The sequence below is a fragment of the Calypte anna genome, chromosome 3 (genome assembly GCF_003957555.1).
Source record: "Calypte anna isolate BGI_N300 chromosome 3, bCalAnn1_v1.p, whole genome shotgun sequence".
NCBI classification, from domain to species: Eukaryota; Metazoa; Chordata; class Aves; order Apodiformes; family Trochilidae; genus Calypte; species Calypte anna.
In genome coordinates, this window is record NC_044246.1 from 33,507,350 (window position 1) to 33,535,119 (window position 27,770).

Here is a 27,770-nt window from a genome sequence, read left to right on the forward strand (position 1 = left end):
CTGTAATGAGGATGAACTGAAATTCCCTCTATGACTACAATTAGGCAGCAATAGAAAAAAAACCTCTCATCCTACAGTCTGGCAGAGGCCTGTATTATCCAGGATATAGAACACAAGTTACTAATACATGCAACATGAAATACAGCTACTCTTCCTCTACTTATTAAATCTACAAAAGATTAGACAAACGTATGAGAAGAGGAAGGGGATAACAATAGATGGGGGATGAAAAAAATGTTTTCCTTCAATTCCTTATTTCAGCGTCACTTCTTCCCAGACATTTCAAAGAGTAAAATTGTCATTTCTTCATGTTTACAGTTTGTCAGCAGCTCACCAGTATTAGTAGCAGTAGGAAAGAAATATCAACCTCAGCTATTGAACTGTCCCCCCTCTGAGACTTTTTGTCAAAATTACTTGAGAAAATACCACACTACAAGGGTGTGCAAAACAAAATCATTACCCAAATAAGCAGAATAAATAAAGTATCTTGCTCTTAGAGCATTATTCCAAATTTAAAACGGCTGACAGAACTGAAGATTTTTCCTCTTTTTCTGTATTGCAGTGCTGTGTGTACGAATTCAGCTGTGTTACAGGAATAATTTCAGGCCACTGAGCTGAAAAACCCAGCATACTTCAACCCTGCCCCCAAAATTCTTACCAAGTGACTCAATTCCTCATAGCGGGCATTGAAAGCCTCCAGTTTTTCGCTGATGATATCATCAAGAATCCCTCCATCAATCAGTGTCTGCCCAAGTTCCCGAATCTGGGTTCGATTATCAGCCGGATGACGCAGGACTGATTCAAGGGACTAATTAGCAGAGAAAGTTTTAAAGGTCAAGACATTGAATATTAATGCATTTTCAGCAGTGGAAATTTGGCTGCATGCATAGAAGTTTTACACTTCAAATGTCTTAAGAGTGCTCTAAAAGCATGAATTAGTTATGTCCCAATCCATGATGGCATGACAAATGTAGTGGTCATTTTGCTTTAAATAATTAAACTTCACAGCATGTCTCCCCTTCGCCTGTTCATATCATTTCATGCTGTGGTGCTGGGAGGAATTTATCAATTTGCACAGGACAAGAGACAGTATACAGTTTTATCATGGCTCTAAGTACAGCACAATTACACACAGTGAAACTCAGCTTTTGATGAAGAACCTTACAAATACCTATTTGAGATTCAGAGTAATATGTTAATTTGAGGTGAAGAATCAGAATATCCAACATATATTTCAGTATTCTACTGAAGTTCAAAATTTATGCTTTTTTTAAACAGAGCCATCTGAGAAGTTAACAGTCCAATAGAATGACTACAATACCTCAAGAGCGTCATTGACAGCATCTAATTTATCAGGCAGATTTTCTGTCATTTGTACCCTTTCTTCCAGATTGTTTAGCCAAGCTGTTTCTAAATCAAGATACTGAAGCAGCTCAATCCAACAGGACCACACCTCCTAATAGCAACAGAAAAAGCATAAATTAGCTTCGAATGCCAGGCATAGCTCATGTACCCTATGAACAGCTTCAAAAAAAATTAAGCTTCTCCAATATTCACCTAAAATAGGCAAGTAAAAGATATGCAAAAACATGCCATGGCATGCTAAACTCTAGACCAGAAAACCTGCAAATATAGCAGCAAGACAAAAAGAAAAATAAATTACTCATAGAAGTCTCTAAGCTCATGCTAAAATTATCACTGACATTCAGATTCTTCTAACGACTTTGGAATATAACAAAATGCATCCACTTCTCTTGAAAAAGACCTACACAACCTGCCCCAAACTATAGTCAATCTGTTCTAATTATCATATTTCAACCTTTAATTTCTGAGTTTCTTTCTGTCATTTTGGAAGCTAGACATAAATAAGAGCAGTGAGAAAAGGATATTCATTTGCCTTATAAGGTAACTTATTTGGTTACTTATTGTGTTGATAACAATACAGTATAAAATAAATAACAAATAAAATAAACAATAATAAGATGAAAGCAAAATTAGATGGTGTTACATGGATTACAGCAACATCACCTCAAGAGAAAGTAATCTTGAAAAGGAGCCACAGCAAAATGCATCTATGCTGAAGCTATTGCATTCACTGACAAAAATGGACATTTTCCATGTTCTCCATGCTTCTTGTGCCACCTGCCTTGGTTTTACTAAGCTGAAGACTATCATTCTTACCTCCAAAGTGTGGCATTTCCCCCGGATCCTATTGCACAGCAGCTGGTAGTTCTCCAGCACAACATTCAGCTCGGTCACCAGATCCTGACCACTGGATGGCACTTTGGCTGCCAACATCTTGATGTTGTCTTTAAGTATCTTCACCCGCACCTCTTTCTGCAACACATCCTCCTTCGCTCTCTGCCCAAAGAAATATGCTACATGGTCAGCCCTTAATTCCCAGATGGTCAGCTATTTGCTACTCAAACCAAAGGACAGCAGTTTAACCTTGAAATCGATGCTTCTAAAGTATTCTTGTATCTGAACACAACAAAACATGGCACTAAATTTCAGGGAATTCAAATGACGTTAGTAAGCATTGAAAAACTCTATTCTGCTGAACATAGAATCATAGAATCATAGAATTGGCTGGGTTGGAAGGGACCTCAGAGATCATCAAGTCCAACCCTTGATCCACTCCCGCTGCAGTTCCCAGCCCATTTACCATTTACTCTTTTAAAAATCCATGACTCAAAGCAAAAAAGATTAAATTTCAATGCTATTTGTATGCTAACACACAGATTTGAAAATGAGACATGAATCAGAAGTAAAAAAAGGTTTGCTGAAAACAAACATATCAAGGAGGAAACAGTAGGGTCAATTTAAAGAAGTTATGAGTCATAAAGCTCAGTAACTATCTCTCAAAGTTATCCAGGAAAGGTGACGTAATTACCCTGGACACATGCAACTACAAAACTGGGACCTCACCCACAGCTTTTGGATGCACTAGAGGAACATGCAGAAATGGCAAACAGAGTAATTTTTCAGTCCAATTGCACTCAGAGATTGGTAACAAATACACAGGATCAGCTCAGTACAACACCCAATACACAGGCCTGGAAAAATCTTAGTTGTCAAACTTTGTCCAAACCAGAATTCAGGAAGCAGGAATACAGATCACAAAGACCTATCTAAACCCATCTCTGTTGAAACAACTGGAAGGCTCCAGAAATAGAAACTGACCCATATCTCTCTTTCCAATTTGAAAGGACAGCTTTATAAAATTGAAGTATCTCTGCTATATAAAGCACTGCACTTGATAGTCAAATTTAGTACATGACAACATTGTTGTTGCACATATTGTTCAAGATGTCTTCTAAATGTAAGGTAGTTTTAAAATGCCAATTAATGGGCAAAGAATGGAAAATCTGGGAAACACATTATATTATGGAGGGATTATAAAAAACCACCCAGCCTTCTCTTAATCCTACTCCTTCGAGTGTCAGGAGGAGCTCCACTTGCTGTTGAAATGAGAGCAGAATTAGGAGAGCTCAAAAATTTTTCAAAACCTTATGCAAAAATGCTTCTGGCCAAAACTGTTCCTTCCCAATCCTAAAAGTAGATCCAGCATAACATGCTCAGTGCAAATGCAAGAGGATATGTAAATGCTACAGCGAGTTTAATGACTCACTGACATACCTGCCAAATTTAAAAGTACAGAATAGAATCTGGATTTGACAAAGGTAAATGTGCTCAAAGTCTCTCTCAGATTTACCAATGAAAAGAATGTTCTTTCTTTTCTTGGCATCAGGTTCTGTCAGACTATGTGATTGCAAATGGCTTCAAAGGACATGAACATATTAAAATGCTTGTTCAAGACAGCTTCATAAAGCTCCTTGAAAAAGAACAATTCAAAACTTGAAATAGATTTGTCAAAGCACTTGTAAGGGATAAAGAATCCCTTACTTTATATTTCATTGAGTAACAGTGTAGTGGATACTCATTTAAATAATGTACATACAAGTCAAAACATTGAAGTCAGAACATGAAGATATGCCTCAACTCTCAAGATTTAAAAGCACAGAAATATTTACTGTGTACATCCATCCATTTACTTGTACATCCAAGAAAATTATCTATTCAACTGATAATTTGAGACAAAAATAGCTCCTTCCTCTCTGCTTTTTTTTGGCCATCAGCCTCGATTAGAGAAACAGCAACCAGCATCACTGTTTGCAACAGATGAGGAACAGAAGATAATCCCACAACAGAACTGTTTTTAACTGCTTTTCTACATGTGGAGCTACTATGTCAAGGGAACAAGAAACTGAAGCCCAACAGCTAGAAGAATGAGTTTTCAAAACCACTAATTTAGACAGCTGTAGTATCATCTATTCTCTCTCTCTCTCTTTTTCTTTATCAAGTATTGTCTCTTGCAACACATGTCCATATTCTTAGTGTTGAATATGCTATGTACATAGCAAACCTGGCTCCACAGCTGGGAAAGCTGCTATTCATTATGAAATCCCTACCACGTGGCCAAAGAGAACATCTGCTTTTATACTTCATGCTTTTAAAATATAAATTCCACAAAGCAAAGTCAGAAAATACCACTAATCTTGTCATAACCTGAGTTCCTTTTCACATAGATAATAATTCAACAAAAGGTCAACCCACAAAGCCATTAAATTGTGTTTATCTTTAAACAGGTCTCTACAATGACCTGATATTCCTGACCTTCATTTCTTCCACTGCACTCTCCAACTCTTCAGGGGACTTGTATTCAAAATCTTTCTCCAAATATTCTTCTTCAGCTTGGGTCATCCATTCTTGCATCTCTGCCAAATCCTTCTTCAGATTTACAGCTTTTTCCTGACTTTCAGACAGGCGATTTTTCTGACTAACGATCTAGAATGCAAGGTGGAGAAAGAAAGAGCAGTTTTGTTACTTAAATGTCCTTGTCTGTATGAAAGAACAGGAGTCTTTGTTAAAACATTTTACTACCACAACATTTTCAGACCTTTTTAAAAGCAAGTCTTTTATTAATTACACATGAAGAAACTCATCATCCCTTTATAGCAGATCATCAGTATCTGTACTCAAGGAAAGAAGGAAAATAACCTTTTTCTTTCATTCATTACATGCAAAATGGCAACAATTTCTGAAAAAAGGCAGTGGAAAAAAACCTCTTTAACATGTATCATATAGTTAGATATATCTTTATGCAGAGCACTAAAACACTCTTCAGGCTTTGCTTCTTCCCATAGCCTAAGAAATCTGGATTCTGATTCAGGAACCTTCAGCAATGTTCTCTTAACACAAATCCTTGTCAGACATTGCAACTAAAGTATGTTTCTAGGGAGAGCAGAGAGCTTCCACCCAAAAGAAGAAACCAAACACAGACTGAAGTGGTAGCTTATCTATAAGCACTTATTTTCAAAGCTGTTTAGAAATACGCAGAAATTACACAGGGACTGAAGAATATTCCAGATTTTAAGCACAATAGAACTAAAAACTCCGAGTTCTCTCCCACCCACCCGAGAAAGAGCAGCATAAGGTGAGGTGAACAAAGTAATTTTTAGTTACAACCAATTAAACTGGAGGAAACTCGGTTCAAACACCCTGCACAGGTATCTCTTAAGTACTTGCATGTCTTAAGTATTCACTGAGAAGTTGGATTTCAGCCACTTTGACAGTGGAACCAGTAAAACATGCTTGCTCTACTGCCTCATCCCACCAATACCACCTAATTGCACAAACAGATGCAATAACAAGCAAGCACTAGCAAGATACAGAGAACTCACCTGTTTGCTCAGTTTCTCCCATTGAGTTTGGCAGTCTACTAGTCTAGACTTTGCCCAAGTATTTATGCCTGTGATAGGCTGAGCTCTCAGAGCAGACTCTATATCTTTCATCTCTTTCAGTGATGGTTCAATCTTCTCCATTTCATTGACAAACATCTGAACACACAGAGAAAATTAATGTTCTTCCCTAATGGGCTATTACATTAATTTATAAGATAACAATAATTTTGTAATTTGTAATTATCCTAGAGAAACTTTGATAAAACAGCAGACTGATGCTGTGTTCAATATCAGACTGTTCAAAAAAATCCTTCTGTTGCCTAAAACATCATAACTACGAAAATAAAAACCAAAATATATCTTGCCATATACATTTCAAACATTCTCACATGTCAACACTGGAACAATACAAGTCTGAAAATGATGTGCACTATGTACCCTGATGTTTCAGGCATATCTCACTCACATTCTTCTCTTGAAAAAAAACATTTGAAGGTACACTGTAATCACTTGCTATAAGATGAAATTCTACTCTATTTGTGATCATTAAGTGCTACTAGCTAGGAAGAAATCTTATTTGTAAGACATCTTATGTGTAAGACATGTACAGCTCCTAAACCCTTGAAATTTCATAAGTTACTTCCTTGTTATTTTTATTGTACTTGGAAGTTTAATGCAGAATACACTTTTTTTTCACTCACAGATTTGATTCTCCATTCACATAACTAGGAGAAATACATAAACATTTTTATAGGAATGAATGTCAACATTTAGACAAGTACTTGTAAATGAAGACGACCTTTGAAAAGTATGTTGTTATGGCTACATACAAGGAACCAAATAGAACAAATAGAAGAAATACAAGACTATTTTTCTGTCAGGTATTATGGAACATGCAATTGACAATATTTTAATAATAGAAGCAGTATATTACAGAAGAGATGCTAGTCAATGTTTACTTTGTAAGATTCCTTAAAAGAGCAAAACTCACTGTGCATTGGTCAAGCTGCCTTTGAAGTCCTTCAGGATCTCCTTGAACAGCTTTTTCTGTCAACAACAAGTCCTTAACACCATCCATCCACTTCTGAACAACTTTTGAGTCAGCCTATATCAAACATAACCAAGAGTTGGTACAATGCCATGACCAAGACAGTATGATTGTTGCATCTCAAAAAAATCTACCAGTGTCAAAAGAATATTCCACAAGCTGCTAGCATTGCTCTGGATTTGAATCAGACCACCTTAAGTTTTTTTAGGATCTAGTAAGGTGGCAAGCACAACTTCAAGAAGTATGTAGTCACGCTTCACATGAGGTACCCTGGCCGAAGGATGGAAATAGTGTTTTCCTGATAACAGAAAAAAATATATAACAGCATCCACCAAGATACCCATCACGAGATATATAGCACCCCAAGGGAAAAAAGAGGGTTCTGTAGGAATATATGTGGTAGGAAGAGGAAGGAGTAATGCTAAACATACTTGACAGGTAGACAATATGCTAGGAAACCCATTTGCTTTACAGAGAAACACAAGCATAAAAGGAAGATGCCACAGAGGATTGGACTAATTACTAAAAAAAAAATCCTAGCTGCCTGAGGCCCATAGCAGCAGAATAAATACACAATTGTACAGTCACCTAACCTATACATTTGGGCCCATATACTGTAGTGAGGCGGGTGGGAAGGGAGATAGAAGGGTTGTTATCTCTCTTCCATGAAACTGTCAAACAAAATTATAAACAAAACCACCACAGACTTAAAACAGGTAAAAAGCTTTTCCTGTCGTGTATCAACTAAGTTATGTGACTGCCATTTTTTTATAACATAGTTGGCTTTTTTTTTAATTGACATTATTTTACTGTTTGGTTGGGTTTTTCAATAAATGGGTTTTTTTAAATAATATTCTGACACAACTGTCATCACAAAGCATGACTATTAAGAAGCAAGCTTCACCTTCTATTCTGCACATCACTAAGGAGGAAAGCAGACTATTTCTTTAAAAAACTTAGTGACAAGTCTTTCAAGATCAATACCTTACACACTGCTTCTCAAAAAACCAAAAAGTCTACACTAATCAAAATCCACTAGACTAAGATTTAGGTCAACAGTACCACTAGAGGTCAAAATTATACAATTTTTTATTTGGGGGAATTTTCTAACACTCATTAGCCTGAAAAAAATTTGCCAAAAAGCAGACCCCAGGACACTTAACAGTAAACCACAGCTTAATGTAAAAAAAAAATAAATACTAATAATAATACATATCTATAAAAGCTGACATTTGACAAAGCATACATGATTTAGCTTGCTTACAGTAAGCTACTTACATAAATAATTGAAGTGAACTAAATGGGATTGCTCACAAAGTTAGACACACATTTAAATAACTTGCTGAATCACAAGACAAGTCTAAAAACGTTTAGTGAAGTTATAGCTGCAGTCCAGGTAAATGGTAATAGTGGTCAAACATCCAGTGTGGGTTGTAAATGTATAACAGCCCACACACAACGTTTAGGCATGAACTAAAACAACAGATCCATTTCTAAAATTTATGCCAGGCAAGCAAACAGATCAAATGTGCTGAATTTTAACCTGTTCAGACTTAGAAAAACACATAATGTACAGTCATGTAAGTAAACTTTAAAGAACTGAAGGTGATACATCATCCTAGACATTGCAAGCCAAGCATTATTAGATGTACGATAACAGAATGCAAAGACAAGAAAATTTGTTCTAGAAAAATACTACATGCAAAACTGGTAAAATGAGCGTTCTCTGCTTTTCCCTTCACATGAGTATTACAGACAGTCACATAGTAAAACACATATCATGTCACTACTGCATGGATTGTCAGCTTGGGGGAGCCTCTGTCACATCAGAGATCACAGAACCACCAGCCGAGCACAGCAGGATCCACAGGCAGATCTGCCACTGAATTGCTCAAACTAAAAAGGACAATTTTAAGCACTGCTTAGCTATTTGCTCACTGTTAAAGTGACACCACATACATTCAGTATCTCCTAGAAGAAACCAAGAAGAATGCACTTTGGGGAAATGCCAGGGTTATTTTTGTTTTTTGTTTTTAAAAAACAACAAACCTTAAAAATAATCAATACCTTTCTGTAGCTTGCACATGACCCTAAGGCTTGCCATTGACTTACTCCTTTATTTTAATTTTCTCCTTTAATTTTTTTTTCTTTACAAGCCAGACACTTTATGTCCTCTCTTAACTGAGGAGATACTGCCCAGCCATTCTCCAAACTAATTTTGTGTCTTTGGTGTCACATCTCTAGTACTGACCCCATTCCACATCATGCTCACACGGGTGAGCATTTAAGATCTTAGAGCCACTGTTTACCCAGTTAAATCCATGATTAGGAAAGCAGGTACAAGTACAGACCCCCTCAACTGAACATTATTCAAGTGCAGCAAAAGTTCTGAATTTACAAGTGAAGGGAGGAAAAAAAAAGTTATGAGGTAAGTAGGTCTTGTTTTGTGTAGCTACAGATAATCAAGGCAACTGGAAAGCTGCAATAAATTGAAGAACTGATAAAAAGCTGTTGCACAAAGGATCCTGAGGTAAACTTACATGCAGAATATTTATTCTGTCATACTAAATAAGTATAAACACAAAGAGGCAAGAGAATAAGAAACTGTGGCATATTGCACATTTAGGTCAAAGTCAGTAGAAGAGTTGAGGAGGAGGTTGCTGCTAGAAAATTATCATCAGGGAGTCAGCTAAGCCTTAGTTTAATTTCTTTTAGGGTCCTGTACTATTTCTTTTAGGGTCCTGTACTAGGCAGTACACTATGGGTAGCCAGCTCCTGCTGACCAGCAGCACCAGCACCTCCACAGCTCCACATGATCCCAAAGGTTGCTGCAAGTAGCTACAGAGAATGAATTTGAGAGAATGAGACTCAAAGTGGAAACTCTTTCAAATATAGGTGCCTAAGTTCATATATTTCTTAACATAATCAGGACATGTCTACTCCAGGAACCTTTATATCTTTATGCTTCAGGTAACATAGACTAATAATATTACACAAAAGTGTTCTATGAAACAAATACACATCTTTCCTCTGAAAATCTACAATTCCTTCTCCTGTTCACAGGCTGGTTTACGGCTTCCATTCACAAGGTCACTCGCCTACACTGTACTACCATACCTATGCTATTGATACACGTTCCACACATGCTGCTAAGAGGAGTTCAAGTCCTGAAACAAATAATTAGTGAGTAACCCTTTATGAACACAGGAAAATTTCTCCCTCCAGCCTCTTTCCTCCCCCACAGAAGCAAAACTTTTCATGGGAGCATAAATGTACACATAGAGTTACAATCTGTTACTATGATTTCTTCCAGGTTTGCAGCTTTGAAAACAAAAAGGAACAGGGGGGACAGAGGGGAAGAAAATAAAAAAAAGACTTGAGGCTTTTACTACTTCTGATCCAGAATTGGTAACCACTTGTCCAGCTTTCACTGTATCATCATGCAAGTCAATTACCTGGCCTAATATAAATTTCAAACACACATCTATACTTGAATTGTTACACCTGGATTGAATTAAAAAAAAAAAAACCACACAAACCAAACACAAAGAGTTTGAATCATTTATCAAATGAAGGAATAATTTTCTGCTTCAGAGGGAAGGGAAAGAGACTAAAAGAAACTTTGGGGAAAAATGATGGTATACACGCATGCCACCAGCGTTCTGAAGAGGGTGCATGCAGCAAGTTGCTTATGTTTATAAATTATTAGATACCCATAGTTTGTTAAATGAAAAATAATGTAAGTAATTCCACAATTTATAATTGTTTAATGTATGTGAAAGTACTTCTGTTAGCTAAGGCACATAGTGTCTTCATCCCAAGAGACAGAGAATCTCTAAAAGCACCTTCTTGCTTTTTGAAAATGAAAATAATATGAAAATGAAAATAATATGAAGCTCAGAGTCTAGTTAAACACTACCATATTAAAAAAAAAAAAAGTTCTGTAACAAAAAAGAAATCCTTTTATTTACCTCAAATATTTTCAACTTGGATGTAATTTCCTCCAGTAGTTTAACATCTTTGGCAATCTGGAGCTTTAACTTGTCCCAGTGTCCCTGCACATGCTTGAACTCTTGAGTGTAGACCTTTTTTATATCAGAAGAAGCATGTTTCTCCAAAGTCTTTGTTTCTTCAGCAAGCTTATCTAACGTGGGCTTCTGGGCTTCCAGTGTCTCACAGATAGTCTACAAGGAATTAATAAATAAATAATAAATAAACAAATAGAAATTTCTACTTCCAGTGTTAGCCATGCAGCAGGTACACACTTAAATACAAGTCCAAGTACGCCGAATGTTTTATTGTGCAGAGAAGAGATTCAGTGCAGAGTGATATTCCAGTTACTGCAGTTATTGCAGAGATATTCAAACAACTTCGTAGACCACGAAACCTTTTGCTGGTCTACAAGTGCAGTAGCAAAGACACAGAACAGGCTGTAAAGCCTGGCCACATACCTGAGCACACCCAGGCACCGATGTCCCTCCTGTGCCGGTGTGGTATTAGCACTCAAGTTAGCAAACCAGTGGCTACAGTACACTGCAGTCACAGAAAAAACAGCATTTTTTCCCTTTGAAAAGAAATCTGGAGGACATACCAGGAACTCCGTTTTTCCATTTCTTCCACAAACACATTGGTTTTGTGGGGTTTTTTTGGTTTTTTTTTAATAACAATAAAAAGCCCACAGAAACAAGCTGAGTGTGTCCTTCCAAGTATTGTAAAGTAAAATTACTCCAAAATCCAGCTGTAATGAAAACTCTGGACACTTGGGTTTTGAAAGCTACTCTCTTCCAGATGAAATATAGGGAGGACACAATCTGAATATATTTACTATGGTATTGCTGTTATGAAGCATCACTTGTGCTGAAATAGCATTTCCAAATATTAAGCAAAAACAGCTAAAGGTATAAACCAAGACATGAAAAAATTACACTACTTCATTAAACTGGTCATTTTGGTTATCCTGCTTAAACTTTAAGAAAGAAGCAGGGAATCAACACATGAAAGCATTACTAATTTCATTAATTTAACTTTGCTACTATACATATTTGTGGAATGTGTGAACATATCTTTTACAGTATTTTACTGAGGAAGAACCTTCTTTACAATATATTTAGTTTGAAATTAATTTTTTGTTTTACTTTGTATTTATAGGAAAGAAACAGGATAAAGTGTACCATTTCCTCTAAACAGATAGGTAGGAGACGGGACTGGGAAGAGAAATGTACATTTCTGCAAACAAGATCTTTCTGCAAGGGGCTACAAATGGAGTCAATCCCTGGCTTGGGTGATTGCCTCAAGTGTTAATCAGCACCAACTACAGTGCAGAAGAAGGAGCTGAACAATCCCAGATTGTCTGCATCTTGTTCCCATTTTCCGTCACACTCCTTAAAGCTCCCACACTGGCATAGTAGGTCCTTTCAGGTTATTTAGTCTCTGACAGAAAGGAGAAAGCAAAGATTTGGGGAGAGGAAGGGAAAGACAAGCCTCCAAAGACTTAAATACCATTGCAATTCAGTCAGAATATGGACCAGAAAAATCTTTGCCAACTTTAAACAATACAGAAGCAATATTAAGAGAAAACCTAGAGAACTGAAAACATTTTTTAATTTGCTGATTTTAAAAAAACCTGAACACTAACACCCCTGATTACTGGGCTTTTAAAACTATGCTTTTTATGATTCTACTCAATAGAGCATGATATAAAAACAAACACAGCCACCCCTCTCACCCAGCACCTAGAATTAAAGACTCCTCCAGAGTCACCCATAGCCCTTTTATGCCACCACACAGGGAAATAGACATGGTTCAGAATAAAGCATGATTCCACAAAAGCAGTGGAGGAGTCAGGGAAGTCCTTAACTGTCTTTTTTTGAAAAAAAAACAACAACAAAACATCAATACTGGATATGCATGCTTCTCTCCCATCTCTCCAGCCCTGCTCCAGCAATTGATTATTTTACATAGCAACTGTCATGCATACCTTTTCCCCTCCTTTATAGTTTTATAATAGGAATCAAAATACCATTTTCTGCTGGACAAAATTTGTGTATTAATAACTTTTCAAGCATTGTTTCCCTTTGAAAAGCAAATCTGGAGGCCAGAGGAGTACAGTTACCCACTCACAACAGCTTTAGTAATGATGAAACAGGATGGACTTGCTGAACATCAGAGACAGCTTAAGCAGGCAGGCACCCCACATCTGGGGAGGCTGTACCCAGTACCTGGAGGGGAAGACTACAAACCTGCACACCACATCCTCACTTGGAGGGCAGAGGTAGGGTCAGAGAGCACAGACTGCCCCAGGGGAAGGACATGGTCCCACCAGGACAGCAAAGCCCAACCCAAGCAGGGCCATGGCTGCCAGGCAGCTATGAAAGGCAACTCCCAAAGGATCCCTCCTTTGGAAGGGAATGGCAGGAAACCACTACTGGCTTTACTCAAAATGACACCCAGCAGTGAAGGAGCAGACCTTGGCTCAAACCTGATCCAAACAAGTTCCAAGGGGGATGCTCCTGCAGCCCTAACACCCATTCTGGGGTTCCTTGACACAAGAGACATGGGCAGAGCAGAGAGCACTTGGAGAGGCCACCAAGGTGATCTGAGATGTTGGAGCACTCCCGAGAACATCACTCAGAGCCTCCTCTTCCCTCAGCCTTCCCTAAGCTCTCTTGGACTCATGCTCCTGGCACAAGCAGCAAGAGAAGCTGTGAAGCCTGAAGGCTTGGAAATACACAACCCTTGCCCAGACACATCCCCCAGCAGCCTGTGGTGACCCAGCTATCACAAGCATCACCCAGAAGCTGCGTCCACACACAGCTCCCTGATCCCCTTCCCTCTAGGTAATGTTTTAATTACTTCGCTGAAAACAAGGCAGGAGAAAGGAGGATGACAGTAGCTGAACAAACAAATTCTTCACTTCAGTGCAAGGACTGAGAGTTACCTTTGCCTTCTGCAGGGCCTTCTCAACTTTACTGGGGTCACTCAGACCACTGGTGATGGGCTGCTGCCTACACTCCAGCTCCCTCAGCGTCTCCTTCAGCTGCTGCAGGGCGCCCATGTAGTCGGGGCTTGGCTGGCTTTCTGTCTCTAGAATGGTTAAAAAGAGTAATGGAGCAAAATAAAGAAACAGACACGAGACCCAAATTATGATGTAAGCATAATAAAAGTTACCAACTACAATAAAAAGGGTAGAATGGCAACCCCTGTAAATACAGTTTAAAACCTAATGTCATTTTTGGAATTTTCTTATGCACCTAAGCACCTAAATCTCTTGGGGTGAGTGGGGTGGTGTAATCATTAGTACTTGGACTTATGCACATATATATGTGCATATATATATATATATGCAAAACATACACAAAATATGTATTATGGTAGTAGTAAGGGTTTGGGTGGGGTTTTTCATTTTTTCATATATACACAGACTTGCAAAAAAAAAAAAAAAAACCCAAACAAAAAAACAAAACAACCCCCCCCCAAAACAACAACAACAAAAAAAAAAACAAAAACACACACCAAAAAAACCCACACCAAAAAAAACCCACCAAAAAAAAGTAGTGACTTTCAGCCTATTGCCAGAACAGAGACACTATATGGGAAGCAGAGAGAATTAAAGTATAGATGGAGTATTGGCTTGCAGTCTTCGACACTATCTCAGAATCTGCACAAGCCAGCCATCTGGGGAATCCCAGGCAAGAGGCAGAACCTTATCCTGGTGTTTCAGAATGAAAACCTCAGATTTAGAAAATTTGAATACACATTCTCTGGCCTTGGATTCCTAAGCAATTTCATCACTGCCAAAAGTGAAAATTAATCTAAGCCTTGTTCTGCCTCACCAGGTAACTTTTCAACAGCTTAATGTCAAAACTGCCACACCATTTATAACTGAGGAATGTTTCTAGAGAGAATGCGAGTTTTATCTTCTTAAAAAAACAGGATCAATTCAAATAGAAGGAAAAAAAAAATTCACTAAAGAGCAAATAGGTGTACTGTCACTAACTAAACCACAGCAAATTCTGAAGGAGAAGAAAACAGTTAAAATAGCCTCCCATTGACAAAAAATTAAGTTCTGATTCCCATTTAAATATCCATAGGCATGGGACTGAATAGCACTCCAGAAGGCAATTTTCAGAGGATCAAAGAAGAGCCATGAAATGAGCTGGCCTTCTGTCAGTCAAAGGTGCCATGTGACCAAACCAAGTGCTTCCACCAGTTGTTTCTCCCAGTTATATGGCTTTGGAAGTTTTTACCTTACAGTAATTCAAACTGTACTGTAAACTGAAACCTTTACCTGACATTTCTATCAATTCTTCAGCAATAAACAATCTGCAGAGAAATTATGGCTCAAAAAATACACAACAATTCAACACATCGTTATATGTAAACTGTATTTACCAAGTAATAACTGATCCAAAAATACTAATAAAGCCTCAAGTGATGTGTGGCATGGAAAAGTAAGGCATGTTTTCTGTAATATCATGTAATAATTACCAAAATACACAATACGAATAAAAGTATTCTAAAGTATACATACTCAGAACAGTCATACATGATCATAGCCGGTAATCTGGCACATCCCTAAAACATACCCTGTAATCTGGCAGACAGATGTTATTCATAAAGCTTTCTATATTGATGTAATTGAATTATGCAGGCCCTGTGCAACATGTTATATAGATGGCCTAACAGTTTAGTTATTGAGCATTTTTATTACACACAGAATAAAGTATTAATGCTCTTCCATTTGGGGCCATTAGCAAAAGCTTCCTTGAATTCTTCAGAAGCAAAATGAAAGCTAAGAGAGAAAAAAAGTCTCCTTATTATTCTGTGCTCTTGCTATTCAGCTGTAAAATATTAACAGAGCTGGGTATCTTGTACGCTACATTTAAAATCCTTCAGAAGACAACACCACTGGTGTGAATGTTCATAATGAATTTTTTAATCCAAGTCCAAGGAGAAAGTGCCTGAAAAGCAATTCAGATTCCAAGTGGCTTCAAAGTTGAAATTTCCAAAAGGAATTATGTATGACTAATGTCATACATAATGTCATGCCATACAAAGCTATGAAAAAGAATTTCATATGCACACTTCAATTTTACAAGGTTCTCTTAATCTTCCATATTTTCATGTCTAGTATTATTATTTCTGTATGGGCCAGAGACACATAGATTTTCAAACTAAATTATCCACCTTAAATATGTTTTTCTAGTTCCTGAAACATGGTTTCAAAAACGCTGCTTGTTTGCATAATCACTTTTAACACCATGGAATGGTGTTTTGTAGAGTGCACAGCACTGGTCATAAAATTATTCTTTCTGGTGAATAAAAAGAATGTCAAAGCCTCCCAAAATGAGCAGAAAAATGACCAGAAATCAGTGATTTTTCAGTCAGCTCCAAACAACAACAAAGAAAAAACAGAACACAAGTATCAGGAGGGATTAAGTTAAACAACAATATATACATATATATATATATACACTTACCTTTCTTCAGCTGCTTGTGATGTTCCTCTAGTTTCTGACAAGTCAACTTGAAATGACTGAGTAAACCATTCAAGCTCTCCTGAATGAAGTTTGGAGGCATGGGTTGAGAGGTGAGTGTATTGCAGGTGGCTTTCAGGTGTTCCAGCTGTGGACTCAGACTTACAAGATGAGTTAACTCCCTCTGTGAAAGATAAAAACATAATAAAATCTCACACAAAGACTTTAGTAACCTGCTGCAGCAAAGCTCCTACACATTACTAGGACAAAAATGTTAAAGCACACAGGTACAAGTAACTTCCAGTCAAATTCAGGTCCCCTGGCTGCCTCAAAAATTTCGATTTAACTTACTGACTAGGTAAGCCCCTCTGGGATATTCTGTGCTCCTAACACCTTTCAATCAAAATTAGCAAGTTTTGTCAGACTGACTTACCTGACATAAGTCTTGCAGGACCACTGAGGGCTGAGATGCCAAAGAAGCATCATTTTTAAGCCAGCCATCCTTCTCAACTACAGTCTTCTCAAGCTCACAGATTTCCTTAAAATAAGCATTTATATCTTCCTGGTACTTTATTTTTCTGGACACTTCTTCCAGATGATGATGCACTTCTTTCCACTCTGAGAATATTTTCTCCATCACTGTTTTTATATCCATTGTAGAAAGTCCCTCTAAAAAGATAATTTAAATTATTGGTACATGCACTGCAACACATTACAATTAACAGGCATTTAACTGTTCTTCTCTTCAGATATAGGTGCATATTTGAATTAATGTGCAAAATGCTTTGATTTCAAGTCACTATCCATAAAATTGTACTTATTAATAACAGTAAAGATTTTATTTCCACATTAATAGTAAAATGAAGAGTGAGAATTCAACAGTAAGCTGACTCTTGACCATGATGATTTGTGTCTAAATGCTGATATACAGATTTAAGTAAAATAAGTTTTATTTATGTAGTCTTTTTTATTATTATTATTCTAGACTCCACAAAGAAAGAGGGAAGCAGGAAGCTGAAAGGTTGCAATCAATCCATTGGAAAGGTAGATGGAAATCCAGTCAGCCCGGGAGAAGTAGAAAGCAATGGCTAACGTTGCATGCAGATATGATGAATAACTAGGTAATATGTATAGCTAGAAAAGTAATATGACAAAACACAGGGTTATTTCCCACTCAGAGTAACTATGTGAAGCACTTGCTACACCAGCTTTTTGACAAAATATTGCATTACTTGATGATGCCACAGGAGCAGTGAACAGACCTCCCACCCGTTCCTTTGTTACTTCCTCAGATGCCAAAAGTAATTGACCTTTTTGCTATATATGAAGAAATTCCAGCGCAACGTGCACTCAACAGGGAGGAAAGTGGGAGGATCTCCATCCAGACACACAGAAAAAGAGCAGCTACAAATTTTTATAATCTAAACTCCAGGTCAAATCAGTGGCTTGCAGCCAGCAGCTTCCAAGCATTGGTACCCACTGTAAAAAGCTTCTACTGTATCAGGCAAGGAGGGGAAGATTAGAGACATTTAGCAGATTGAGGCATCCAGGCAAAAGGACTGGCCAGGAAAAAATGTGACAGCTGGGAAATCCAATGGAAGTCAACATCTCCCAGAAGGGATGCTAGTCACTATGCAGGACAGTGATACCATTTTTTCACCTGTCTGAATGCTACCAGTCACAACAACTTAATCAGAAGCCACAGCATATATAATAGGCTGTCTCTGGACTATATGAACAGTTCTTTTATGAGGAAAGTCACATTTCAGTGATAGAGCTTTGTCAGATTATGAACAAGATTTTGGCAAGGCATAAAGATTCAACTTCCACTGATGTTCATTATAAGTTTCCAAGGATAAGTATTTTATTTGACAATCATTTTCTCAAGAATGTTGGCTTCTCTCTCTTGCCTTTGAACCATAAATTCTGACTACACCATCAAAACAGTTTTCACAGGAACAGAGGAAACTACAAATAAAGATATACATCCATTTATCAAGCATAAATTTGACATCTAAATTTCAGTTCTAAGATAGTTACATTTTTTAATTTTATACTTAAAATCTCCACACACAAATTCAAATTAAACCAAGCCCTTTCCTTCAAAAACATTTTACTTTTACTAACATTTGAAGAATTTTATTTCAATAATAGTAACCTTTAAAAGGCTGCAAATGAACACATACATTAAACAAGAATATTAATTTTCTTTAAGCTTTAATAGAAACAAAACACCTATCAGTAACTAATAACAGTAACAATGACCAGTGTCTCTGAAAAGAAAAAGAAAATGGCAGAAGATGAAAGGGACATATTGTCATACTTAAATGAAGGCAGAGAACTTCAGTATTATATCCCAGCACCTCAGCTGATTAAATCACAAAATAGAAAAAGCTTAAAGTTGCATACCCTTTCCCATTTGATCCAAAAGAATATGTCCACTTCGTTTCAGTTCATCTACCTTTTGGCTTTTTTCAACCCTTTCTTTTTCAATCACCTACAAAGTGAACCCCAAAAGAACACAGTGTGAGAGGGTAATTTTTCTTGACCTCCCCACCCACCTCAGGTAACATGTATTTACACATTACTACCCAAAACAAATTCCAGTTTTATTTTATAGATCACATTCTATCATGCATGTTAGATCTGTTTATTCAGAAAAAAACTGCAACGAGTTTGCTGTCACAAGTACCAGGCAAGCAAGAGACTAGTGCAAGAAGAATAAAATTCTGTTAAAAGGGTTGACAATCCTGCAATGGCAAAACAGATATTGGGACACTAGCTAAAATAAGCAATTCGTGACCAAAAATTGTAATTACTTTATGTGAACCAGCTAAGAAAAGGCTCTTTTTAAATAGCCCCTTCACCTCTAATTTCTACTGAAATTTCCAAAAAGAAAACTGTTCATGAGAAGTTCAGCTATAGCCCACTAGTAATCCACTGTCCTAAGGTTTAGTGCTTCACTCTCCTTTGTAAAGAAATGGTGCAGGAAATCCTATGTGACTACCATGATTTTCAGAGGAAAAAGATTTTCCCTCAAGACATATGTATTGGTGAACATTCTTGTGTGAGCCAAGAGGTAGAATACATTCAGAGAGAAGATGAGTTTCTTGGCCACAAGACCAAAACTCAAATATCCTCTGAGATTACAACAAAGTATCTCAAAATTCAAATGTTTTCAGAAGTAATGTTCAAAGGTCATTACTCTGGTTTAGACACGCTATAGAAAATTCCAAAGCATCATGCATTTATTTGCAGAGTTTGGCAGAACAGCACTGTCCTATCCCCTTAGAGTCAAATAATTTGAAAACAGTGAAGTTCATGGGAACTCAATGTTCATCTTGGAGCATATTTTATAAAGGGCTACAAACACTCAAAGTTCTATAAATAAACTACTGGGAGGGTTGTTTTGGCATTTATTTCCAACTGCCATTCCAAACATTCCTACTGGTACCATTTTGGACTAGAGCACCAGGAAGGAGTCTTGTTATAGATATTTTTAAGTATTGTCCTTGATTTCTAAAGAATCAAACCTAGTAGATCCTGCTAAAGCTCCAGGAAGCCTCCATTAACAAAGCGTGTTCAAGAACTTAAGAAAAAGGCAAGAACACAACCCTGAAACAGAAGGAAGATTAAAGGTTTATCTCATGGTTCCCACAGGATCCTGTAAAATTAAGTATTCTGTCTTGCAGGTAAATAATACTATATCTAAGTTGTAGCTATCTAGTTTTCTTCAAAATTAATATAGCAAATAACATGTTGAGACATTTTAACAACAGACTACTTTAGGCTACAGAATGTCACAGCATGATTCAAGGGGGTCTTTGAGAAGCCCACTGGTCCATCTTTGTCAAAATTATAAAAATGATGTCAATCAAGTCCATCTCCAGCTGTGAAACAAAGCCAAAATATGCTGCTTAGTGGAAAAGATACTAATCTTGAATACAGACATCTATCAGAAATCCACAGCAGACATCAGTAATATATTTTTTAAATCTCCTGTGGATTCTGCAATAAACACCAGCAAAAGTCTGTGTCCAGCTGGTTAGAGATCTCCACATGTGTCCAGCTCTGAAACCGTTTAACTAAAGGACTTAATCCCCTCGAAGCACACAGAGCAGCCCACAAGTTGAGCTGACAGCCAGAAGGGAGACAAAATATGCTGTTCTCCAGAACACTCTTTATGTCCCCATTTTACCTTCAACTTTTCTTTCATGTTTGAAGTCTCCCTCATCTTCTTATATTCTTTGATGTCTGCAGCCTGAATGGCAGATCTGGATTTTGAAATCCAGTTCAAGAGCTCAGTACATTCAGCATCAAACCTGGTTTAAAAGGTGAGACAGTTTTGTTTTAGGGTTGGGTTTTTTTGGTCAGTTTTCTCTGTTCAGTCACTCAAAAATCAGAAGTCTTAAAGTTCAGCACTCAATCCCAAAACAGCAAAGCTGCACACAAGGTTCACGCTTCTTTTATTACTGATCACAGACAATGGACAGAGACAGACTTTCAAAAACCTCTCATAGTAAAAATTATGTCCATGGTATAATTTTTTAGGAGAAAATTGAGAAAGCATGGTGCACTTTATTTCTTATTTTTTTTATACATATCTTCACGCAAACTACTATTGTTTCATTTACTATGTCACAAAAGATCTCTCAATGCTGAGCACGTTGAATGTAAAAAAACTAGGCCTCAGGAACAAGACAACAAGAATTACAGTTCTAGATTTCATAAAAATCTGCAACGCTGGTCTGAAGAAAAACCTAGCAGCTTAAGGAGCCATGGCAGTGACAGCTGACAAACCTTGAATGTATAGCTGACTGAAGATGAATTTATAGCACAGCATTTTTGGCAGCAGTTGGACATGTCTATACTAACAGAACTTTCCTTTGCCTGAAATCTCCAAGCTAAAACCCACTACCATTACCACCAAAAAACCAAAAAGTCCACAACTCCCAAATTAACCAATACTGCACAGAACTTGAGAGAAGGATAGATATGCCTTACAGTCCAAAAGTCAGGCCATATTATAATTACACTACTCAATACAGTTTTAATTCTAACGTGGAATAACAGCATACCAACAAATGCAAAGTCAGTATTAGTCACTGAAAGTTTTCATGGGAAAACCAGCAGAATTCTAGTTGCCATTTGCTGTTTTCAACATAAATAACTGGTATCAGGCAAAAGCATCAGAAAATTTAACCTATTTTAGCTGACTCCACCCTTAATATGGCGTGAACTTTGGACAAAAAAGATGACAGATCAGATCACTTTTGCTTTCAAAGTCTAAAATAGTTTCCATGACTCATGAGAGAGAGAGAAGGGACAGATGGGCTGCCAAGTGACTTACTGCCCTGGGACACCTATATACACATACCACTCCCACCAAGAATAAGAGGATATGACCAGGCACAGTGACTCTCTGCTCTTGATGCAGCTCTCTGTTCTCTCCCTAAATGACTTATGAAAGGTTTAACTTAGGGACAACCTAAAAAAAATGCTCAATTTTTTCCTCAGGCAAGCACGAAATGCAAAACAGTGAGTATGCAGAATTTACTTGATTTATCTTGAAACAATTCCCTTAGTTCTAGGCATACTTCTTAGTAAAGGTACTGCAATACATGTTACTAAACAGCCTTATTTTAATCAAAGGAAAAACCGTGAGGGACTCTTATTAGGGATGAGGAGTGGTGTTAAGTTGAAAGAGGACAGGCTTAGATAAGGCAGAAATCCTTTACTGTGAGGGTGGTAAGACAGTGGCACAGGCTGCCCAGAGAAGTTGTGGCTGCCCCTTCCCTGGTCTAGTGGGAGGTGTCCCTGCCCATGTAAAGGGCTTGGAACTACATGATTGTTGAGGTGCCTTCCAACCCCTAACATTCTGTGATTCTGTACACACTAATCAGTAGATCACTGCGGATGCAGTTGTGAAAGGAGACATCCCTGTACTAAACACCAGGGAGATGGAATAGGTTTCTGAGCTTTCTTTGCGCAGCTTCTCTCATTTCTCCCACGTTTTATGTAGATTATAAATAATTAACAAGCAAATCAAAGTACTTGGCACTTTAACAAAATCATTTAACCAAAGATGAGAAAATGGTTTTCCAAAATAAATAATAATTCTATCTTTCAGCAAAGTAACAGAGGTACACAGGATTGAAGACATGCTTCTTTGAAAAATGTAACACCAACAATCACATTTCCCTTTGAAATTAATGGATCCTGTAGGCTTTCTGTTGCTCTAAAAACAGAGCTATAGATTATCATTCCCTTCCCATTCCCCAAACCCAACCTCACAACCACAGTTTAAGTACTCCTCACTTGCATGAAAGAGGAATCAAAAGCCATGACCAAGAGATGCGAATCTATGTGGTATCTAGTGAGCAAAGGAAAACACAGTGTCATATACTTACTTTTTCTTTGCTTCACTGTCCCCTGGCATCTGCCTTTTCTTTGGAGGTGGTGGGGGGGGTAACTCCTGTCTGGATTTCTTAACCACCACCTGTTCCTTCAATGATGTTTCTGCAGCAGTCTTCTGTGAAACCTGTGACATCCCTATGCTTCCTACAGCTTGCGTTACCTATACAAAAATAATTTAGCAAAAGGGTTAAATGCCATTTGCAACACAAAATTAATTTATATTTGCTTACTTCCTTTTATTTATCAGCCATGAAAGTCCATTCATTCACTCCTCCAAATAAGCACACCTAGCCATCATGAAGAACCTTTATCACAGATGAACTCCAGAGAAAATCTTCATTAGTCTCATTTTACAGATGTGAACCACACAAAATTCTCAGTTTAACTAGAATTTCATGCCAATCCAAGTGAACCTAAATCAACAAAATAAGCATTACATCTATTTTCTTTCACAATTGCTTGGTTCACAAAAAAGACAACCTTAGGGTTTATTATCACACAATTCTATATTTTATACTTACACCCCATAAAACCAAGCCTGGCCCTCAGAAAGAGCCAACACAGAGGGGATTTGAGCTAAAAACTCACTCAAATCAAGAGAAACCTTCCACACTCTTTAATGGGTTATATAGCAAGTCCCATGTGAATCAACTTGTAAGTTCTAAGTATATGCTTCATACTTAGGGGGAATCAAAAGAGGAAGATCTGGCACTCTCCAGTGCTTTTATTCAAACAGAAGAACAAATTAAATCCATAAGGCTGAAATAGACCTCTATTCAGACTGCACAATTCATTCAATATACACTACACAATAAATGTACTGTGAATCAGTGTCACAGCCTTTGCCATAACAACATTTTTATACCACAAAAAGGAGAGGAGTCATAAAACTGTCAAACAATTCTCACAGAAGCCAGTGGGAGTTCTGTCTAAATAAAAACATTACCAAGCACTCGAAATACTAAAATAAACATTTAACAATTTAGCTTGGCGATCATAACCATTATATTTCAAACAAACAACTACTCTATTTTCAACAGATGAGAAATCATACTCACAGAGCATAAATGCTTGTATGACTCCCATCTGTTTATCTATTCTGGGTTTGGGGTTTTGTCTTTGCTTTCTTTTAGGATCAGATTTAATCCAGTCCCAGCACTCTTACAGTGTTAAAAGGCATTTGCATTGACTGATAATACATGGCAAGCCTGCTTTACTCATCAGAAAAATGAAGCTTAATCTGTGTGAGAAAGGAGTAACAGTACTAGTCAGGTTAAAAACTTGGGGTTTCGAAGACCAAAAAATGCAGACAGCTTTGTCAGCAGGTAAAGTCAGCCCCACGTGAAAGAACACTTCTCTACCTCTCTAGCCTCATGACAAGAACTTGCCTGGGCAATTTTGCTGACAGCATCAATGAGAGTTGCATACATACAGATATCTAAACAGCTAAAAAATAATACAGCTTTGTAAAGTACCTGGTTAGAGTAATCCTCTAGCTTCTGAACCAAGCTGTCCCACCTCTGAGTTAGTTCTTCTTGATCCTGATCAATTTTACTGGATGCTCTGCCATTCCCAAGGATCTGGGCAACATCCTGACTTAGCTCATTCAGCTGGTCCAGTGTTTGCCGTTTCATACCCATGTCCTCTTTCAAAATCTGAGGTACAAAGAAAACATTAAAAGACAACACAAATTATTCCACCATCACTTAGCTTTTAAATCCACAGAGGGGGCAATGTCCTACCTGAGCCAGATGCATCACAGGTTTCAAACCAGTTCTCTTGTGTAACAAAACACTAACAGACACTCTCATAAAAAGCACATCACTGAAACAGCTCTTAACAGCAGTCAGCAACATGTCTTGAGTAACAGTTACATAGTAGTAGTTCAGGTACAAGCTGCACCTATTTACTTTAAAAAAATAAACCAAAAGCACAAATCCACACTTTGGAAAGTAGAGCTGACTGATGGCCTGCAGTACAACACTAAAAAATCCAGGATAACTGTTTCAAAGTTTGGCACACCAACTTGGAATGGTAATGAAGTAAGTTGTATACATTTTTAAATTCAAGTGAAATAATCTGGCAAGGAAAGAATATTGTCTTGGCTTTAAAATGCTAGACATTCACAGCTCCTACTGGGGTCAAACTGGTAATTTGTCATTTATTTAGTCTATGAGACTTGACAGGATAGAGCAGGATAGTGATACTCACAGCTAGTTTTCGAACATTCACACTAAGATCTGTTTGATCTTTGAAGTTTCTTGTCTGGACCTTACTCAAAGCCTCTTCTTTCTCAGTTAACCAAGCTTTCAACAAGCACTGTAAATCACAAGAAAAACAGCACAAGAAAATTCCAAGTTTGTCAAACAGCTATTGACAATTCCTTTTCTAAGATCTTTGCACAGATTTCAAAGCACAGTTCTAGTGCCTTTATAGGCTGGAATTTCAGCCGACATTAACAGAAGTAGTACATAAAAGAGGACAAAAAAACATCAGATCAGAGAACTAAGTAATCCTTTCCAGCTAAAAAATTTCAACAAAACTATATATCTATATATGAGAAGAATTGCCAAAGTTATTTTTAGCCAGCAGATACCTGCCATAAAACTGATGAAGGACTTCTAACTTATATTAGAATTGAATATATCTAAACGGTAAGTATGCTTGCTTGATTTCTCCACCCATCCTCTGTGATTCAAAACCAGCTGTTGCAAACATTTTCTCACAGAAGCTGTACCACTGATAATTCAGAGTTCTTTTAGTCCAGGCAGTTGGCCAAAGACTTAAATAGTCACCTCCTTGTTTACCCTACCTACTTCCAATTACCAAAAAGCTTCAACAAATACTGCCTCATTAGCTGCTAGAAGCTGGTGTGGTCTACTCTGGACAGCACTGACTCAGGGATGTTTAACTTTTTCCACTTTTTTCTAGGAAATCTACCCTGGGTCTCTCTTCTCACACCTTGAATACTGTTTTGAGCCTCCGACTAGAAGATCAACTTCGAAGAGCTGTAATGAGTCCAGAGAAGGGCAATGAAGCTGAAGGGTCTGAAGAATAAGACTTAATGAGTATTATCTGAGGGCACTGGGGTTGTTTAGCCTGGAGAAAAGGAGGCTGAGTGGGGGAGACCTTCTCACTCTCTACAACTGTGAGGAGGTTGTAATGAAGTGGGGGTTGGTCTCTTCTCCCTAGTAACAAGCAACAGGACAAGAGGAAATGGATTCAAGTCACACCACGGGAGGTTTAGGTTGAATATTACAAGATATTTCTTCACTGAAAGAGCAATTAAACACTGGAATAATCTGTCCAGGGTGGTGATTGAATCGCTATCCCTGGAGATATTTAAAAGACATACCGATGTGGTGTTTAGGAACCTGGTTGAAGCACTGGACTTGGTGGAATTAGGTTAATGGTTGGCAGAGTTAAGTTATGATTGGACTCCATTATCTTGAAGGTGTTCCCCAACCTAAATCATTCTGTGATTCTCTTCAGTCACACAGCAGTCCTGGAGGAACACCAGCAAGAACTGGCATCAAGTATCAGGAAGGTTTTTAGATATTTTATATGATGTTACACATTTCCTATTGTTGCTGTAGCTGCACAGCCATCTCCATAGACTAGAAAATCCAGCTTTCATTCAAGCTCAGTTGCATAGACACTGGCATACTGCTACTTGTCTGTGTTAAATAAATAGATAAAATAAATTACACAACAAGGCAGACCTTTTTGTTGCCTGAACAGCACACTTTACAGCAGCCACAAGGCTGTATATTTTTGGTATTGTCCCAGAACTGACTACATCAACTTCTGGGCTAAAGTAGTTAAGGGAGTTTACATTGCCAATGTGCAAAATGGCAGGTTTAAGGCACATACAATTTAAGTCTGTGAGAAATAAAATTATATCACCACATGCTGCCTGGAAAAATCACACTGGCACCCCAGCCAATATATTTGATGCATAAGAGGAGCTTAAAAACCCTTCAATGTATTCAATTAATTTCTGCTAAATCAGCAGTCACAGATAAATCTCCGTAGAAAACTGAAACATAATTATCACAGTGCTAAGAAATATCTGGCACTGATTGAGGAATTTGTTTCCTGAGTGGTAAGAATTGCGTTGACTTGGCAATGTGGTTTTCAAGAATCTTCTAGGCAGCCAAAAAAGGCTGATGTATTGCTGCTCATCTCTCCATCTGGTTGGGTGAAATGGAAAAACGATAGTTCCTAAATGTTTCAGCTACTTTTGTGTTTAAAAAGTGCTTGTAATGAAGTTTTTAATTAGTTTTAAATTGTAATCTTTGTAGATCACTTGATAATTCTTGAGGACAGAGAACTGTAATTCAAACCAGTTAGCAATAAATGCACTGGTTCATAGCTGAATAACAAATGCAAACGTAAGCTGATCTAAACCACCTAAAATAAACTGCTTCCTGATTACTTGTATTATGACATTCTACATTAAAAAGCAATTTTTATTTTTTTTACATTTACGGAGCAACACCATTATATACAAATAAAAAAAACTGAGGAAAGAAACTCAAACAGAAGATGACAAAAATAATCAGAGGGAAGAAACATGTCTCTAAGCATTGGGGTTGTTCAGTCTGTAGAAGAGAAGGCTCCAGGAAGACATTATTGGGGCCTTTCAATATTTAAAAGGGGTCTGTAAGAAGGATCAGAACAAACATTTTAGCAGGGCTTGTTACAACAGAACAAGGGGTAATCATCTTAACCTAAAAGAGGGTAGAGTCAGACTAGATATAAAGATTTTTTTCACAATGAGGATGGTGAAACACTGGTACAGGTTGCCCAGAGAAGTGGTAGATGCCCCATCCATGGAAACATTCAAGGTCAGGCTGGACAGGGCTCTGAGCAACTTCACCTAGTTGAAGATGTCCGTGCTCACTCTGCTCACTGCAGGGGGGGTGGGAGAGGCTGGACTATATTATCTTTAAAGATCCCTTCCAACCCAAGCCATTCTATGATTTTATGACACTCTTAACAGTATTGTAATAGTTGATGAGTGGTCACTTTTCCCCAGATAATTATAAGGGTGGGAGAGGACAGAAAGCACATACACAAAAC

The 27,770-nt window shown here is 37.6% G+C and overlaps 1 protein-coding gene across 1 annotated transcript in view; it reads right to left on the reverse strand.

Annotated features, from left to right (window-relative positions):
- The window catches only part of UTRN (utrophin), a 352,138-nt gene that overhangs the window by 231,068 nt on the left and 93,300 nt on the right, over positions 1-27,770 (reverse strand). The window contains exons 15-29 of the mRNA XM_030446581.1: positions 24,897-25,004; positions 24,161-24,340; positions 22,679-22,845; positions 20,467-20,590; positions 18,678-18,765; positions 16,702-16,937; positions 16,272-16,452; positions 13,730-13,875; positions 10,764-10,976; positions 6,736-6,849; positions 5,745-5,900; positions 4,678-4,848; positions 2,182-2,361; positions 1,322-1,456; positions 659-808 (exon numbers count right to left, since the gene is read on the reverse strand). Of these exons, the coding sequence (XP_030302441.1) occupies positions 659-808; positions 1,322-1,456; positions 2,182-2,361; positions 4,678-4,848; positions 5,745-5,900; positions 6,736-6,849; positions 10,764-10,976; positions 13,730-13,875; positions 16,272-16,452; positions 16,702-16,937; positions 18,678-18,765; positions 20,467-20,590; positions 22,679-22,845; positions 24,161-24,340; positions 24,897-25,004 (2,349 nt within the window). The remainder of the gene's footprint in view (positions 1-658; positions 809-1,321; positions 1,457-2,181; positions 2,362-4,677; positions 4,849-5,744; positions 5,901-6,735; positions 6,850-10,763; positions 10,977-13,729; positions 13,876-16,271; positions 16,453-16,701; positions 16,938-18,677; positions 18,766-20,466; positions 20,591-22,678; positions 22,846-24,160; positions 24,341-24,896; positions 25,005-27,770) is intronic.